The 16,995-nt window shown below is 46.2% G+C and overlaps 1 protein-coding gene across 2 annotated transcripts; it reads right to left on the bottom strand.

Moving 5' to 3' along the window:
- Positions 1-1,813: 1,813 nt before the first annotated feature.
- Positions 1,814-15,606, bottom strand: DHRS7B (dehydrogenase/reductase 7B). 2 transcript variants are annotated; one of them, XM_075768124.1, is made up of 7 exons: positions 15,119-15,606; positions 8,498-8,673; positions 6,920-7,035; positions 6,019-6,229; positions 5,263-5,355; positions 3,632-3,784; positions 1,814-3,289 (listed from the first exon to the last, which is right to left on the bottom strand). In XM_075768124.1, the coding sequence occupies exons 1-7, from the start codon at positions 15,163-15,165 to the stop codon at positions 3,084-3,086; spliced, it is 1,002 nt and encodes a 333-aa protein (XP_075624239.1). In that variant the 5' UTR covers positions 15,166-15,606; the 3' UTR covers positions 1,814-3,083. The 2 variants fall into 2 exon arrangements, with proteins under 2 accessions (XP_075624239.1, XP_075624240.1); XM_075768125.1 differs by lacking the exon at positions 15,119-15,606 and adding an exon at positions 14,693-15,080.
- Positions 15,607-16,995: the final 1,389 nt, after the last annotated feature.

Genomic DNA, 16,995 nt, shown 5'->3' with positions numbered 1-16,995 from the left:
CGTACCTGAGCAGACACGTGGGCTGGAGGAAACTCCAGTGGCATCGAGACATTTCTAGGTTGCAACAGCTCTTTGCTGGTACAGTGGCTGAGTCCTCTCCCTCCAAGGTTAAAAGAAGCTGGGATCCAGAGCGTCTCTATTTATAGCAACAATGTACAGTTGCCTTGGCAGAGAGGAGGGGAAGAAATGCAGCTACTTCATCATGCTGCGGTTAGGCCAGGACTGCTGGGCAGGCTGGCCTTCCACTCCTGACGTTTGTTCCTAAAGTCCCGTCTACTGGTTGGATTTTAAACTAGTGACAGATCTGCTGTAGCCAATAAGTACTTCATTGCTGCAGAACATCCTGAAATATCCTTGTGCTAGCCACACAGAAGACATTCCTGCTCCTTTGATAATCAATGCAGAATAATTCTCAGGGCTATTACTTCCTTTTCACCAAACCTCTGTGGTCCTGGGCACTTTGTGTTAAGCTTTCCCTTGTCTGGAATGATCACTATGGCAGGACTAACACTGTGTAGGCTCCCTAAATGCATGGCTTGCATCAAAGACTTGAGTTTAAAATGAGCAAGTTTCCTGTGTTCTCTCATTGCAGGAAAAAAGGTGAAAAATCAGCTTAGAGGTTACAACAGGTAGGTCTGTTTTTAAAACGCACCCTTTGCTCCATTCTGAGGTGGAGAGGACATAGGTTTTACAATAAATATTAGTGATGATTAGCTAAAATGCTTAGTGACATCCTGGCTATTAAGTCAGTGCTGTAATGATGCAAAATGACCTGGGAGAATGAGAGCGAGTCTCAACGGTCCTGTGTTTGACTGTATCACACGTGATGGTTGCTGTATGTGGGGCTTTGGGGTCAGTCTCTGCCCTCCGCCCCCCCAGTAGCGGTGGGTTACAGTGGCTAGGGACAAACCTCCTTTCAAAAGCCCCACACGCTTTGCTGACCATTACGGAGGCGCTCTGAAATGGAGCGTGCTATGTTCCTCCCGTCACAGAGAGGGAATTTGCTTTCAAAGGGCAATGTGCTCGCTCTGGGTAACCTCTGACTTGGAGCAGTATTTCAAACGGTAGCTGCAGTAACTCTCACACATAATTTTTTCCCTCAGGCCTGATGTGTTACACCCCTCAGCACCCTGGATGATGACACAGAAATGCAAAGTGGAACCTCGGCCCTTCCGGGGTCGCCATGACTGAAACACCAGAAGATGGGGCAGCTGGACAAGACTGGCTGGAGCACTGTATTTTGCCAAGAAATGGAAGACCTGAACGTGCAAAACATGAAAGGAAAAGCACAACTAACATTTACAGAAACTCTTGTGGAGGGGGAGCAGAGGTAATGCCTTGGTTTCCTATCTTAACAGGAAAAAGATACATACACCTGAAAGCTTCAACCTGCAATTTCAACCTTAGTTATTATGTAAAAAACCTGCAACCCCAGCCACAGTGAAAATGGTAGAGGATGTCCAAACTGAGAGGCAGCATTCTCATCATTAAACGCGTACTGGTCACCATCTGGGATGGATTCTTAGAGATCATTTATAAATCTGTAGTGGTCAAGAAAAGGCTTTTTGAAGGAGAAGGTCCTGCTGAGCCTGCACAGCTATAATCATAGTTTTAGTGTGACTAATCCTCTGTGAGGATTCACACTATGTCCCTGTAAACTAGCAGAAGATGTAAAGAGGGCTGGGATAAAGTATGTTGTTCTGCAACTACTATTGGTACAATAGCACCTTGCGGGAATGTAAGAAAAGAAAACCCAAACCTTCCTGCTTTCCCTTCCTGTAATGTTACCTGCAAGCTGAAGTAGAACAAAGGATTAATTTCAGAGCAGTTTAATTTATTTGTCATCAGATGTGCACTCACAGGCAGGACGTACAACGCAGTGCATGTGGAAAATGCTGGTAAGTGCATGGAGGCGGCAGCAGGGGTCTGGACCTTGGTTCTCACTAGTAGGCTCTATTTCAATTGTAAGTTAAAAAAGATTATTTCTGTCCTTACTGAACTATCTCTGTGCAGCGATTCTTTTTTCCTAGTGGTGCAGGTATCCCTCACATGAGGAGAAGGGGTGAGGAATGCAATATGGCACTCCCTCAGGCTGTCAGACTCCCTGGAGCCGGTGATATCTGAACAGGCGGGTATCGTTCCTCCTCTGGATCCTAATTAGCATCTGTGATTGCTTTAAAACAGATGAGAACTAAGGTTCTGTCTCCTATGCTGTCCACCGTATGCACACAGACTCTCCTCTGCTTTGCCAGAAGGCAGTGCCTGGCTTCTGAAGAATCACACCTGCTCTGTGCTCTAGGCCTGCAGGTGGACCAGGTGTGCTGCCATTAGCTGCACACTATTTACACGCAACAGTACACCTTGCTGTGCTATTTTTTATCTGTTCAGTGCTTCCCCTGTGTTAACTGGTGCTGGGGTTAATACTGTACTGTCAGGTAGCACAGAGTTAAATGTACATCAGTAAGGCATTATTCAGACAGGTAAAACAATTGCCAAATAAAACTTATGTTTTACATCAGTCACTTCTTTAAAAGTGGCAGTGGACTTAATATGATTTGGCATGTTAACAAGCAGAGGCTCTGTGAAGTTTTCCACTTCAAGTAACGTGTTCTAGATAAGATTGGAACGGGTGGGAAGGAGATGCTGATAAGGAGGACTCCCAGCTGAGGATCATTTCACAGAGGCCACGGGGTGGGGAAAGCTAAGAGCTGCTCGTGTGAAGGCAAACCAGGGGTTTTATTTGTAGTGGGCCAGTAAAGCTGAGCCTGCCTGGAGTGAGGTGAGGTGCAGTCTTCCCGCACATGGGCCTCCCCTACTGCAAAGTGTGTTCCCTTGAGTTACCCTCTCCTGCAGCCTCAGCTCTCCCCTTTGTCCAAGCACCCTTCTTCAGGTGAGGTTTAGGTGCTGTCTTCCAGCAAGCGGGCCTGCCCCAAGGTGGGGGAAACTGCTTCCCACTCTCCATGCAATGGTAAATTGCAGCATTTTGAGAAAGGTTTTTCCTGCAGGAGCACCTCTGCTGATGTCCCAGCCAAACTGCAGGGGGTTGGCCTCTCCCTACAGTTACTGCTCAAATGAGCTGAGCTCTAAGAGTCCTTTGCTTTTCTCTCCTTTTTTGCTCTAGTTGCCATTAAGGTGAAGAAGAGCCTGGGGAAGAGGTTTCGCAGGTAGACAGCCAGGGAGGGTGTTAGGCCGGCCACAAGTACTTCCTTCTTCTTCTGTCCCACTGCGTTGAGAACCACCTGAGCAACCTCTGCGGCTGTCTGTCCTTCAGCGGTATTCTTGTCCATAACTGCCAAAGGAAAGCCAAGTAAGCACCAACACCAGCAGGTAAGCCCACACTTAAGCACCCTTCCTAGGAATGCATAGTTCTAACTGCACATAGCTGCTTGTACGGTTTTGGTTTTTACACCAGGAAGCACAGGCAGGTATAATTCATGGTTGGGCTAGAAGTCAGTAGTTGCTGTTTAGGAAGGTTAATTTTGGGGTGTTACAGTTCCTACTCTGCAAAGTTGTCTTTTATACTTCAGGGCTAACCTGTGTCCCCACCAGAGGCCGCATGTTGCAGGCACACTTTGCAGTAACTCAGTGATGCGGAGATGCTTTAGATATAGGGCACAAAATCATATCTCACCTCCATAGCGAGATCCATCTGCTGTTACAGCATTGAGAGAGAGGTTTGTCTGAATGTATCCGGGGCTTACCACTGTCACATCAATGTCATACTGTTCCACCTCTGCTCGTAGACAATCAAAGAAAGCCTGGGTAGCGTGCTTAGAGGCAGCATCTGAAAAACAGGAAAAGGACTATGCACAAAGGAGAAGGAGCAAGGCTGAAGGAAGATTCTTTCTCCTGAATGGGTTTTTCACTGCAATGCAGCCACTTCTCAGCAAGAACACAGCAGCTGTTCTCTAACTTCTAGAGGTTTTTTTTTACTGAATGGCAGCAACAGGTAGTGGGAGTGAGAGGCAATTTAGGAAGGCAAAATGTAAATACTCAAGTTAGAAACTGGCTAGGATCCTGAGCTTAATATCACAGCCATGCCAAAGGACTATGGAGTGAACCCAAGCTGCCTCCCACTTGTGATAAAGGAGACGCGAAGCCTGGCTGGGGAAGCATTTGATAAGGCAGGCTGGGGCTGGGGCAATGCGATGCCAGTACAGGAGGGCAGAGCTGACATTCGTTGCTGAGCGCCCGGCTGCCCTACATGCGCTGAGCGCTATGGACTTGCAGAGCAGGTTCAGAGCTTGGCTGCACACAAGTCAAAACCTGATCACATGAGCAGACAGGAGTAGAGAAGTGTGGCCTGGGGCAGGATTTCCCCCTGTTAAATGGCTGAGCAACTCCTTTTGCTCACTCCCTTTCCGTGTGTGCTTGGTCACTACCACCGTGACTGCCATCACGTCAACATGGCTGCATGGCTGACAGCAGCAGCACAGAGCTGAGCGCAGGCTCCGTGCCCTGTCTGAGGACCTACGCAAGAGCCGAGCTCTGCACTGCCAGACCCACGCAGCTCCGGTCATGGTGCAAGTGCTCTGGCAGCTCCTCAGAACACAGTTCTTGGTGCAATCATACCCACGTCATCTGCAAGACCAGACGGTGCAGACGTTCCAGGCTCTCCTTCACTCAGCAGCATGCCCTACCACTCATGCCATCCCCACTGTAGTTTTCCATTTTAATGTTTATTTTCAGTGATTTACAGATGTTTGTATACCAAACAGTCTCCTTTTAGTTCTTCTACCTTTTGTAAGGCTTTTTCCAGTAATCTCACCAATATTACTACTTCTCATAACTGATTTAGCATGAAGAGTTTGCCAGATCAAGATCACCGTTCAGGCTGTTATTTTGGCATTGTTTGTACTATGGCACTTCAAAACTTATTAAAACAAAAAGTTTCTACTTTCTTATGGGAGATTAACCAGGCAAACAGCATGGATAAAATGCAATAAAATCATGGAATTAATCAGAAAGTTTATAGGGACTCACAAGTGATAAGATAGGAATATCAATCTATTTTCAAGACACTGAAAGCATCTTCTGTTTCCCCATCCCTTAACAACCTTAGGACAAGGCTAAGATTTTGTATTTGAGAGTGCCTTCCTTAACAGCTGTCAGTGATTTGAGACCACAGCAGGAATGATGCACAGCTCTGCCTTGCCTGCATGCAGCCAGCTCTACGGAGAGCTAATGTGGAAGCAGTAGCCAAGTATTCATTCGGTCTGGTGCCCCAAATACGTCTTCCCCATCTTCTGTGGAGGTACTTACATGCTGATCTGAAAGGAATGCTTATTTTGCCTTGAACGCTGCTGATGGCCACAATGTGGCCTTGTCTCCTCTTGATCATGGAAGGGAGAAGTGCTAGCAAAAGACAGAAAAGAGCCATTCAGAATAACAGTCCTGCCATTACTGCTGTCAAGAATTGATGCTTTCAGAGACTCCTCACTGAATTACAAGATCCTTGTTCAGTGTAGGGGTTGGGCAAGGGATAGTGCTCGGGATGCCTCTGCCTGAAGCTGCAATCTGGGACATTCACCTGTCGGGAGATTCCTTGTGCTCACCAGGCTGCACAAAGGCTGGTGCAGTTGCTGTGATGTCCCACAGTCAGTGGGATTTGCTCTTTTCTGCCACCAGTATATCTTTCCAGTTCCTGCAGCTGACACCCTCCCAGCTGAACTTTCTGTAACCAAAGAAGCTTTGTAGGAAGCTACAGCTTCACCTAGAGCCCATACTGTGTTCTCTAGGGTTTTATCAGAGCAGACAGGCTAACCGTATCTCTCTTCATAAGTTCCCGTCAGACTACAGTCAGGAGGTGTTCTATCAAGGTGGTATCTCTAATCAGGTACTCCCCACACCATCATGCCCAAGCATCAACTTGAGGCCTGCCCATAAAATGAAACTTTCCTCCCCTCTTATACTGTACTGCACCAAATACAATTACAAACAGAAGTTAAGCTGTGCTTAGTTGTGTTGGCCTGCAGAAGGTATTGGCCATTGTCCCCCCCTAATCCGGATCACGGGTACCTTTGGTGAGGGCTATAGGACCAAAATAATTTGTTTCCATCACTTTCTTGTCCACATCCAGTCCTGTGTCCACAATTGTGCCGCGGAAGCTAATGCCTGCATTGTTGATCAGTATGTCCACGTGACCCAAGTACTTCAGGATCTCTTCAGCAGCATTTAGGACAGTTTTAGTGTCCGAGAGGTCAAATACCACAGTGTGAGGTTTGTGTGTCTGTGAATAAACAAAAGTTGGCAAAAGACCAGTTCAGGGTGTGCTGAATGTGCTGAATGTTCACGCTTATGATGGGATTTCCCAGCCCTGGCAGCACAGAAGCAAGGCCATCCAAACCTTGTGCAGTTAGAGTGTAGCAGTTCCATTTGGTTGGAACACACAACAGGAGCAGGTTGTGCTCTACTGTTCCTGTAGCCTGTTCCTTATACCAGAGCCTAGGAAAGGGGCAAGTGAGATCTTCCTCAAGTACTAAAGTTTGCTATTGTCTTATTAAGGAAAATGCATCTGAAATAGTAAAAAACTTAACCCATGTGTCTTCTTCAGAAGCCAGCAATACCTTTCTTAGCCCCTGTCAGCAGAACTAGACGTGAAAAATAAAAGCCAACAGAAGGAAAGTCACTTTTCCAGATTCAGTAGATGACATACAGATGCAAGGGGTCTGGGCACTCTGCACTCTGATATGCTTTCACTTCCATTACAAGGCAGGGAGTCTTTCAGCTGACTTATTTTTGTAGGTTTTTTTACAAGATATGACATGTCAGCTCCTACAGCAGTATCTATACCTAACCACAGAGTTGCATTTTTCCTATTGCTCAACAGAACAGGCCACAAGCAATTCTGTAACTTCTGTAACAACATGAACAGAAATCCCAGCCACACGAGACAACGAGCCCCTCCTTCCACACTTACGTTCTTTCGGTGATTGGTCATGGTAGAAAGCTGCTGCACCAGGTCTTTGAGTTTCTCACTGTCTCTGCCACAGAGCACCAGCTTGGAGCCAGCTGCATGGAAAGCTTTTGCACATTCTTTGGAGGAAGCAAGGAAGAGAGAAAAGTAGACATTTGAATGTCAGAGACAAACAGCAGACCCACATCATACCTGGTGATAGGCTAAAACTGCTTTTAGCTAGTGAGGATCTAAGGTAGCTTTATTACTCTGGAGCGATAGGCTGATTTACAGTGAAGTCACAGCAAGGTGCCATTTTTCTGTGACTTTGACAGACACATGACAGCAGTGAGGCAGCTGGTGTGTTCACAGTTACTGTGCTGGTTATGCAGTTATTGTGCTGTTTACCTATCCTCCCACATCAGCTGGTCGAATTTGCCTGTGCCTCTTAATTTTTGACTATATGCCCTTCTTAAGAGGGACTACAGTTACCTCATGTATGTCATCTAATGCAGTGGGGCCTGATCGTAGGAGTTCCAGTTCTGGTGAACACCTCCAAAGGTTTTGGAAGCCTTGGAACTAATGGCTCCATCAAGGTGATCCTCTTCGTCAAGGAAGGGCTGAAGAAGGGATGCCAAGGGATACCATGCTCTTGTCCTCCTTTCCGTGCTACCAGCTGCTGAGGCAATTGCACGTTCTTCTGCCCTACCCCTCTGTGATCCAGTGAGACAAATTGCTTATTTGTGCAAGAGATGACAGGGACAAAAGGTGTCTAAGAACACACAGTAATTATAGAGGTAGTCTAGTACATTAATAACTGGGAGTGAGGGGAATAGTATAAGATCTTGCCAATGAGTCAATAAGGGAGGAAACTTCACTGTATGACAGTGGAAATCTATGGCCATTCAGTTACTGAACACCCCTATCCTGAAGGACAAACTCACATGCAAAGACAGCATCAATGTAAGCTTTATTCTATAAATGTACTCATCCTAATGAAAGGCCTTGATAGCAGAGAGCACCTTGTCTTCAAGAAAGGAGAATTAAGAGAAAATACCTACTCACACAAAAAATAAATGTTATTTGGAAAAAAATACTGTGTTTCTATTTAGGAAAAAAAAAAAACCTCACTGGTCTTAATGTTGCCAAGAGTGTGAATTTAGAATGGAGGGATTTGTACCAAAAGAAAAAAAGTACCTTAACTTGGGGGGCAGGGAGTAGGAGTGGAAGGTATGGCAGGGTATCTGGAAATGCAACAAACATGAATGCAGAACACCAGTTCTGGGAAGTTTTAGAGAAACAATTTGACTTCCTGGCTTTTTCAGGATTTAAAGAAAAGACCCCTGACAGCACAAGAACAGTATAACTTGTTCCTTACTTTGACAAGCTCCAGTTTATACAGCACGATTAAAATTTTCCTCACCAAATTTTGAGACTTTCTTGCATCAAAATTTGCGCTGGCTGTAGTTATAACTGGTATGACTGTGCAAGCTATGTCTCCCAAAATTCAGAGTAACGGGAACTTTCTGCTTTATTCCAACAGGTGCCCCTTCCACAACCCTCTGCTTGTCCTGCTTTCGGTGCCTGCCTTCTGGTACCTACCTTTTCCCAGGCCAGAGGTAGCCCCCGTGATCACGACCACTGCTTCCTGGAGATAAGCTCGCATCCGCATCCACTGCAGTAGCCGAAAAAGGGCAAAGATCCCCAAGCTGCCAAAGAGCAGTGGGATGATGACACTGCTTGTGAGATCCATGAGTTTTCTTTTCTGAACGGTCTTCCTAGAGACACAAGATAAAAGGAAACAGATCATTTCACCATCAAGAAAATTAGCAGAGGCTTGAAAACTAGGGAAATTCTTTTGTCTTAACCCTGTCTTAGACCACCAGTAAACCAAATCCCATACAGAGGTATCTTCACCAGATTTCTTTATCCCTTTATTTAGATTTTCAAAAGTTCACATCAGTACCCAATGTTAAGCATTTAACTGCTAATCTGAACATCCCAGCAGAACACTTGGTGTTGGATCTTGTTAGCTGTCATGTAACAAACTTGGGTTCAGAGATGCTGGTCCCACGTTTTGCTCTAGATTCACTCTCTTGTACAAAGTTTATTTAGAGTGAAAGCTCCTCAGGGCTGGGATATCTCTCTGCATTCTTCTGATTGTAATAAAATCTCTTAGATTTCTCTAGAACAGCCACTACCACAGTATCTACATGCCAGAGACCAGTTACTATGTATTATCCCAGATGGACGTAAGCCAGTCTACCTTCTGGAGACGCAGAGTAAGTTTTCTCTCTGAGCATGTTATTTGCTCAGTGCACTGAAATCTGTGCTTCCATCTCCTGTGTCTTACACCACCTGTTAGTAGAGACAAGTTATCTGATTTAAATGAACCACATGTCCAATCTAGTAGGCTAAAGCCTACATTCATGCTCTTTACTTTTATGCCAACATCAATTATGCAGTTTAGCAGCATGGACCTGTGTTCTAATATACTGAAATTAAACCTGTGAATGAAACCTAAGCTAAAGCTATCTACGAGACCTAGCTCATCCTGGAACTGGATTCTGATACCAATGCATAGCCCTAATCTCCTTGCTAAGCCATTGCCTTCAAGGGAGTAGTTTATGTTACAGCTTACTGCATGGCCAAAGAGTAAGTGATACTTCTGCTGTAAAAAAGGTCACTAATTTTCCCACTGTATATACCCCCAAGGTTTTATGCTTGATGTCACAGTAAAAAGTCAGTTACAAACCCATCCTGGAATCTATACGACTTTTGGCTCGTTCATAAAGTCAAACGCAAATATTAGTACATCTTCCCTGTTGTGCAGATAGTTTGAACTCTTGTGGTTTGAACGGCAAGATAGGCCTTTACCAGGAAGATACGGGAAAGGTCTGGACACACAACTCATATGCTGCTTCAAACAAAAGGACAGCATGAGAAGCAGAAAACAAGAGGTAACTAATAATGCTAAGCCAGAATTCAGTGTCATGAAGTAGGACTGAGCTTGCACGGAGCTGAGGGGATGGCAGAGGCTCTACATGCCACAGAACAGAGCTAATGTGGAAAATGTCAAGCTCTTCCAGATTTCCATCCAGGGCTTTGACAGAATTCCTCAGGTAGCTGGTCAGTGAACAGGCTAGCTTGCTGAAACAGTAATAGAACTGTATAAAATAAGTATTTCTGGAGTTAATAGCTAGAACACAATAAAATAACACATAAAGATAGCTGAGCTAGCTCTAAATAAGCTTGACAAGGTCTAAAAATAAAACCATCAAGTTAGTACACAACTCTTCTCAAGGTACTATGGAGCTTCCCATTCCTGAGCTAACTCACGTATCTACAAAGTACATCCTTGTGTAATATACTGTGCATAATGCAGCTAGACATCCAGACCACAAGCTCCCCCAGGCATAGGGAGTATGCCCAAAGTGGGAAATCAGAAACCCAAAAGGAGGATTAAACTCATTCCGTTGCAAAGCAGTGCATGAGCACAGCACCCAGCTGCTCAGACCAGCATCTTTCTTCCACCTCTTTGTGCTGAGTGCGCACAAAGTGTGTGTTTTGTACCAATTTACAGCAGAGGACTGGTAGAGTTGATTTAACGTAAGAGTGCGTTTCACCACTAAAATAATTCCTGGGAAAGAGCTGTTGAGACATGACCACTGGCCTTCTTTAAGCTGGGTAAGAAGAAAGTTCTCCTTACTAGCTGATGTTCAGCTAGTTGTTTAAAGCAGCTGCCCTCTTTATGTTGTCCCTTTTTTTTCTTTTTGCTCTCAACGGTCTCTTGAGATTTAGAAGACAAGGTGTGGGCAGGGACAACAGGTGCTGTGCTGACATTGAGCAGCGTGGTTTACAGGACATTTTGGAATCAAAAATCTTTGGCTCCCATTTAGCACCTTTTGTTATTTCCAAAGTGGGAGCTGACAGGTGGAGTGGCACCTCCTTCATGAGCCCATGTTGAAGCTGAGGCATTTTAAAAATCTGATCCTGACCAGCTTTGCTTCTGATTTCAGTAAAATGCAGATGACCATAAAGCAGATGAAAAGGTAGCTGGGAAGATGGGGCTTTTCTGACACCTTTTCTAATTAAACCACACTAGGAGATAGGAGGGGTCCCATGTTTGATTACAGCATGGTTCTTTCAGATTCTTTGACAAAAATAAGGGTTATGTTTGCGAGGACCGAACTCTGCCACAGAGGCTGGTGGAAAAGAGCCCCCAAGCCTATCAACTGAAAGCTATCCTTGTTTTGGTCAGGTACCATCCATTGCTCATCAATATGAACCTGCTTAACTTACTCCTTAATCATATCACTTATCTACTTTCTAAACAAAGGTCTGCCTTTAATCCTTTTTCACTTGAAAACTATTTCCTAGCCTTTCATTGTTCTTTCTCTCCCCCACCTATTATATACAGCAACTGGGCAGATTTCCCAGTCTCTGCCTGAAGGCTGCAGCAAGCCCAGAACCCAGTCAGCAGCAGCAACAACCCACTTTTGCAGCTTCCAGGCTAGAGTGTGAATCAACAGGTAACTCCTGATACAGGATGGGGAAGAGAAAGACTGGATGAAGGAGGGCAGCAAGAAGGAGAAGGACTAGCCAACTGATTAGAGATGTAGGTCCTTTTTTATTAAGGTATACAGTTGCAGTACCCTCTTCCAAGGAAGGTACTCAAATGGCCCCTTAAAAAAAGGCCCTGACAGAAAATCTCAATTCAGTCAGGCTTGAGAAACAGAACAACCTAGCTGAACCAAATTATTTTGGAAAGAAGACGGAATTCCTGTAGCACTTCCGGACTACATCAACAAGTTTTTCTTTTATTTCAAAGACCAGTTATGTCACAAACCCATGAGTCCTTATTTTAGCTTGTCATATTGAACATGCTTTAAATAATCATTGATAAAATAAGTATCAGTGGGACAAGTGAACATGGAAATCAGCTCAAGCCATACTGCAGTATGTTCAACAATATCCGGCTCACAGAGCCCAGGGCCAGGCTACTGACACAACAGGGTGGCAGTTACGTCCTGTTCAGTTCTCAGGGCTATTTAGTGGAAAACCCAAAGGAAAGAATTGCTGCAACCTGAAGGAGAAGTTACATTCTGTTCAGTATTGGGGTTATTTGTTGCAAAATCCAGGGGAAAAAAACTGCTGCAATCTGCAGGAGAATGAGATAGATCATAGGTAAAAAAAGACTTGATTCACATCAACAAAAATGCTAAGTTGCAAGACAAAGGCTGGGAAAAGAAGATAAAAAGCATAAAACCCAACTTAAGATAGATAAGTCCCTGAAGTAACTAAAGACATCCCAGGGCACATAACACCATGTCACATTAAAAACGTGGGGGAGGGTGCGGAACACATGGCTTTCCACACCTAACTGGAGATGAAGTGGATATCCTCAGACCTCTCGCTCAAAGGTCTGAGACCTCGCTGTCACCTTTGTTCAAAAACTTGGCAATTAATGCTGTTTTATAACTGTTATTAATTCTTGACAGATAATGTTTATGACACCAGGTTACCAGCAGGAGAGAAGCCACTGCTCATTATTGGTTCAAATAAAGTCCTGTAATTCTTGGTTCTCTGTCCCAAAAGGCAGGATTAGAATATGCAGGTTATTAGACAGCAGAACACCAATAATGTAAGCAAATACAGGTGATTGGAAGCTTTTTGAAAGGCTTACCAGAAAATAAATCACTTAAATCTATTAAAAAAAAAACAACTTTCCCCTTAAAACAAAATCTGCATGTTATCCCGTAAAAGCCAGGACAACGAATTCCGAAGGAACAAGGATCTTAGTTAATAAGGTCAAGAGTGCACTAAAGGCACCAAAGATGACATCAAGTCCTAAAAGAAACTAAATCCGTGATAGTTTCCCTAAACACCTATTCTCCTTTAGCTTCAGCCACCTAGAATCACATTGTCCTTTACGTGACAAATGGCAGCAACTGGGAGGCTATTCTCAGAAATCAAAAGGTGCCATTTAAAAGGTGGGGGGGATAAAAGGAAGGAAAAAAATATTTTTTTTCTAAGGAAGCCCTTGGCCAGAAGCACAGCAGCTCTAACCTTGGTTAGCTACCGACTTTAGTCTGAAGAAAGCACAATATCCTACCTTTGAAAAGAACTCACTTGCCAGTGACTCTGTGAGACGGTGTCTCCCTCCGGTCTTTTAACAGGACAGCCCTGACTTAAATTTGGAACTGGCAGCAGTCCAGGCAGACGCACTCTGTCCAATGCTAGCACAGCCAAGAACTGCCTCTAAAAACAAGCCTCAGCAGTACGGTCTGTGACCTTTGAAATGTGGGGGTAATTTAACCCCCAGATTAAAAAGGTAGAGGTGAGTTCAAAATGATACAAAACTTACAATGACCCTCTGATTATTTCTAGCACTAAACAAATAAGTTCTAGTATTGAATCCAGAGCATCTGGAAAGACCAAAACTAGTCTTTACACACTTGGGGGGGGAGGAAAGCAACTTGTGAATCAGTTGCAATTCTCTACTACTGTAATTAGTTTTGGGGTATATGCTGATGTTATAGTGCACACTCTAAAATGGGTATCATGCTAATTAAAACAGACTTTTAATTTCTTCTCTTAAAATTCTTGAGAACTTTGAGCACAACTGAACGGACAGATGAGTTTCTCATCAGACTCTGCATCAAAATCTGGTATTTACTGGGGAAATGGGTATTCCCTCCAGCAGACCAAATTCACTAAATCCCTTCTAAGCCATGTTTGATGGGGAGAAAAGTGAGCGTTACTTGCATTTAATATCACCTAGACAGTTTTACTGACCCAACTGCTTTGGAAAGAAACTGAAATCAAACTTACAGATGTCTAAGCCAGAAAAAAAAAAAGGTCACATAGCATTGTCTGTTGAATCAGTGATTTAATAATAAGCCAATGGGAAATTTGCTGACAATTTCTCTGATGCACAAGATCCCCATAAATGGTAAGTTAAACTTCAAAAAACGCATTCAAAACCCAATGAGAAAAAACAATGATTACATTAATTCAAACAATTGAATTACTGAAATACCAGTGTGCATTCACATGCTTACATAATCAGCTTTCATGCCAAACTTCATAAGCAGGAAATAATGTAAAAAATACACCGAGGTCATTAGAAACCAGTAAAACTAAGGAATGCAGGAACTGGACAGAGCCCCTCACTACAATACGATCATTTCAAAAGGAGGACAGAGAAGGGGTTCAGGAGGAGGAATACAGTAACACAGCTGGAATTCTCAGAAGATACGATGGCAACTGGCATTATGAAGAGTGCCACAGAAGTGGTATGCAATGGTGGCTGGTAGGTCTCATTGTATGTAGCTGGCAACACTGAAGGAGTGTTTGAGGTCTGCTGAAGGGTTGGCAAGTATCAGTTGCAATATTTTGAATTAATTTTTTTCTAGTGCGATTTGAACAAGCTATCATCTCACAAGCATTACTTGAAGCAATGTCTAGGAAAACCATCTGTTGTATTTCAGTAGCCATGCAATGGCACTCTGCTTACGTTTTTACGTAATTGTTATGCAAAACCACCACCTCACCCCATGGTACAGGGAGGGGGGGAAATATGTTTCTAGCACTGAAAACTCAGACTGGACTTGAGAAATCATCTTCTCATAAACTTTCCTGCCACTTCTATTCAGTTACAAGCTTCATTTCCAACCCTCCCACTTGGTGTTTGGGACGTAAAGGTAAACCAAAGCGGCACGATTAGAAAATTAAAACATTTGCTGTGCCAGAGAAAGTCTTTTGCAGACATTTATCAAATCAAGAATCACCTACAGCATAGTGAGAAAGTGAGGGTTGGCTCAATGTCTCTCCCGCGCCGATTTGTCTATGGCAGGTATTTAACAGCTGCACCAGCGACGAGCTATGTACTCGAGAGCCCAGGGTTTCCCTGCACGCAGGTCGCGGCCACCTCCACCCAACCTCTCCCCCATCCGCCAGACTTCCAGCCCTCAGAACACCCCGCCCGCAGCCCCCTGGCCACCTCCCCGCGGGTTCCCCGGGCGGATCACCGGCGGGCGGGGGTGGGCAGACCCCACGGCCACCGGCGGGCACCGCAGGGTCACAGCGGGGTGCCAGCAGCCCTGTCCCGCTCGCTGCTGAGCGGGGTCCTGAGGGGCCGCCGGCAGAAAGGGGCTGTCTCCCCGCCGGGAAGGGACCGAGGCGGCTGGGGCTGAGGGGGGGGGGAGCGCCGGGCCGTACCTGGCTACCGCCGTCACCATGGCCACCGCCGGAAGTGCCGGGCGCATGCGCCTGAGGCGCCGCCGGGAGAGAGGCGGGCTTTCCGCCGGGACGCCCAATGACGGACGGTTCCTCCGCGACGCGAACCGGAAGTCGCTGCCGGAGGGCGGTGTGCCCTCTCCGGTCCTCCCGCGGCTGCCGTCCGGCCGGGCAGCGGCGATCCGGGGCCCGGGGTTCCCCCAGGCGGGTCTGGCCCTGCCGCCCGGCCGCGCCGTGGCGCCTTTCCCTCCCCGAGCAGCAGCGCGGAGGTCGAGGCAGGTCGCCGTGGGCGCGGGGCTCCAGCCCTTCGGATGGGCTTTGCTTATCCCGTGTCTCCTGCCGGGGCCCAGCTGCTCCGTGGCGTTTGCTGTCCCGGGGCGGGGGAAGGCCGGACACGGGCAGAGGGGAAGCGGGTCGGTGGGTGCCGGTTGGCGTCACCAGGCACGTGCAGCTGGGGCCCGGTCGTGCCGTCAGACCGGAGACGCGGCATCGCGGCTGGAGCCGGGCGGGCTGCGGCTGGGCTCGGGGGGAGGTTTGTGTACTTACCGGCCTGACCTCCGGACGGGATCCCCGAGGAGCTCGGGGGAGCTCCCCTTCGCAGTGGTCGTGACGGGGTGCGCGCGTTGCTGATCACGCTGCCCCAGAGTCTCTGACGTCTCTGCGGGAAAGGTGAAGGTGGAGAGTGAGAGGGTGCGATGCGTGACTGCGAGGAACGATGGATGGCCAATTCCTGTAAAAGGAGAAAAAGAGGCATTTCTGCAGAGCCCCTTTCAGCGCCGCGGTCGGGGGAAATCTGTTTTCTCGGTTTTTAGTTGAGCCCTTCGCAGCGACGCTCAGAGACTGCGGCGGTGGTGCGGAAACATTTCGCTTTGTCCGTGATGAAACGGGGCCTGAATGCGCTGCGGGTTCTGTAGCTGTAAATCCCCTCCTTGAGGTAACGGCACTGACGACCCGCAGTAAAGCGTTACCAGGCCGTAGCACAAATCTGACCAGGCCTTTGGGAACCCGAGGCCCCAGCGATCCCAAAAACCCAAATGGACTCGGTGGCGTAAGGAGCTTTTGCCCTGAGGAAGGAAAAGGTGCACGGCTTCACCCCAGCACAGGGAGCTTTTCCCTCTTTGTTACGGTGTGCGTGAGCAGAAGGTACATTTACAGAGGCAGTCGGAAAGATTTCAGCATTATCCAGAGACAAAGGCAGTTATTGCCAGATGGCTTTTCCCTGAGCACAGCAGTGAGATAAAGGATAGCTTTTTATGTCAGTTCTTTGAAAGACAGTTTTATCATAAGTTTTTATGATAACAGTGTTCTGCTCCTCTCTTCTAATAAAGAAAATACACTGAAGCTATGAATTTGTTTCAATAAGTTTGCCATTAGTAAGGGACCAATGTTTCAGGAAAAAGGAGAAAAGAATTCAAGATCTTCCTAAAAAATCACATTCTGGAAGGTCTGATGGTAATGCCCTTTTTTGGCTTTAGGACCAATATGAAATGAAAGAGGCAGTTTTATTAACAGAAATGATATTGAAAAACAAAAGCCAGAAGAAGGTAATTTATGTCATGGCAGCCTTACTGGAAGCTGTAATCAGTTCAGTCTTCTGCAAATCGGAGCTGGAAAAAGCCATTTCAGCTCATCTTTCCCACCAAATCAGGGCAGGATGAGCTGTAGCCTAATGCTTTCTCTTAAGGACAGTGGTCACCTGAGAGCTCTGTCCAAGCTCCTGTGGTCCTTTACCTGGTATCTGCCAGCTCGTTTAACAGGGAATCGTCTGTCACCAGACTGGCAGGTGCTGGCAAAGTTGACTGAAACCGAGTGCCCTGCAGCGACTGTGTGAGTCATGCAGCAAGGGGTTAGACTGGAGC

The sequence above is a fragment of the Balearica regulorum genome, chromosome 15 (genome assembly GCF_011004875.1).
Source record: "Balearica regulorum gibbericeps isolate bBalReg1 chromosome 15, bBalReg1.pri, whole genome shotgun sequence".
In the NCBI taxonomy this organism is placed as follows: Eukaryota; Metazoa; Chordata; class Aves; order Gruiformes; family Gruidae; genus Balearica; species Balearica regulorum.
This window is presented reverse-complemented; position numbering and strand designations above follow the sequence as displayed.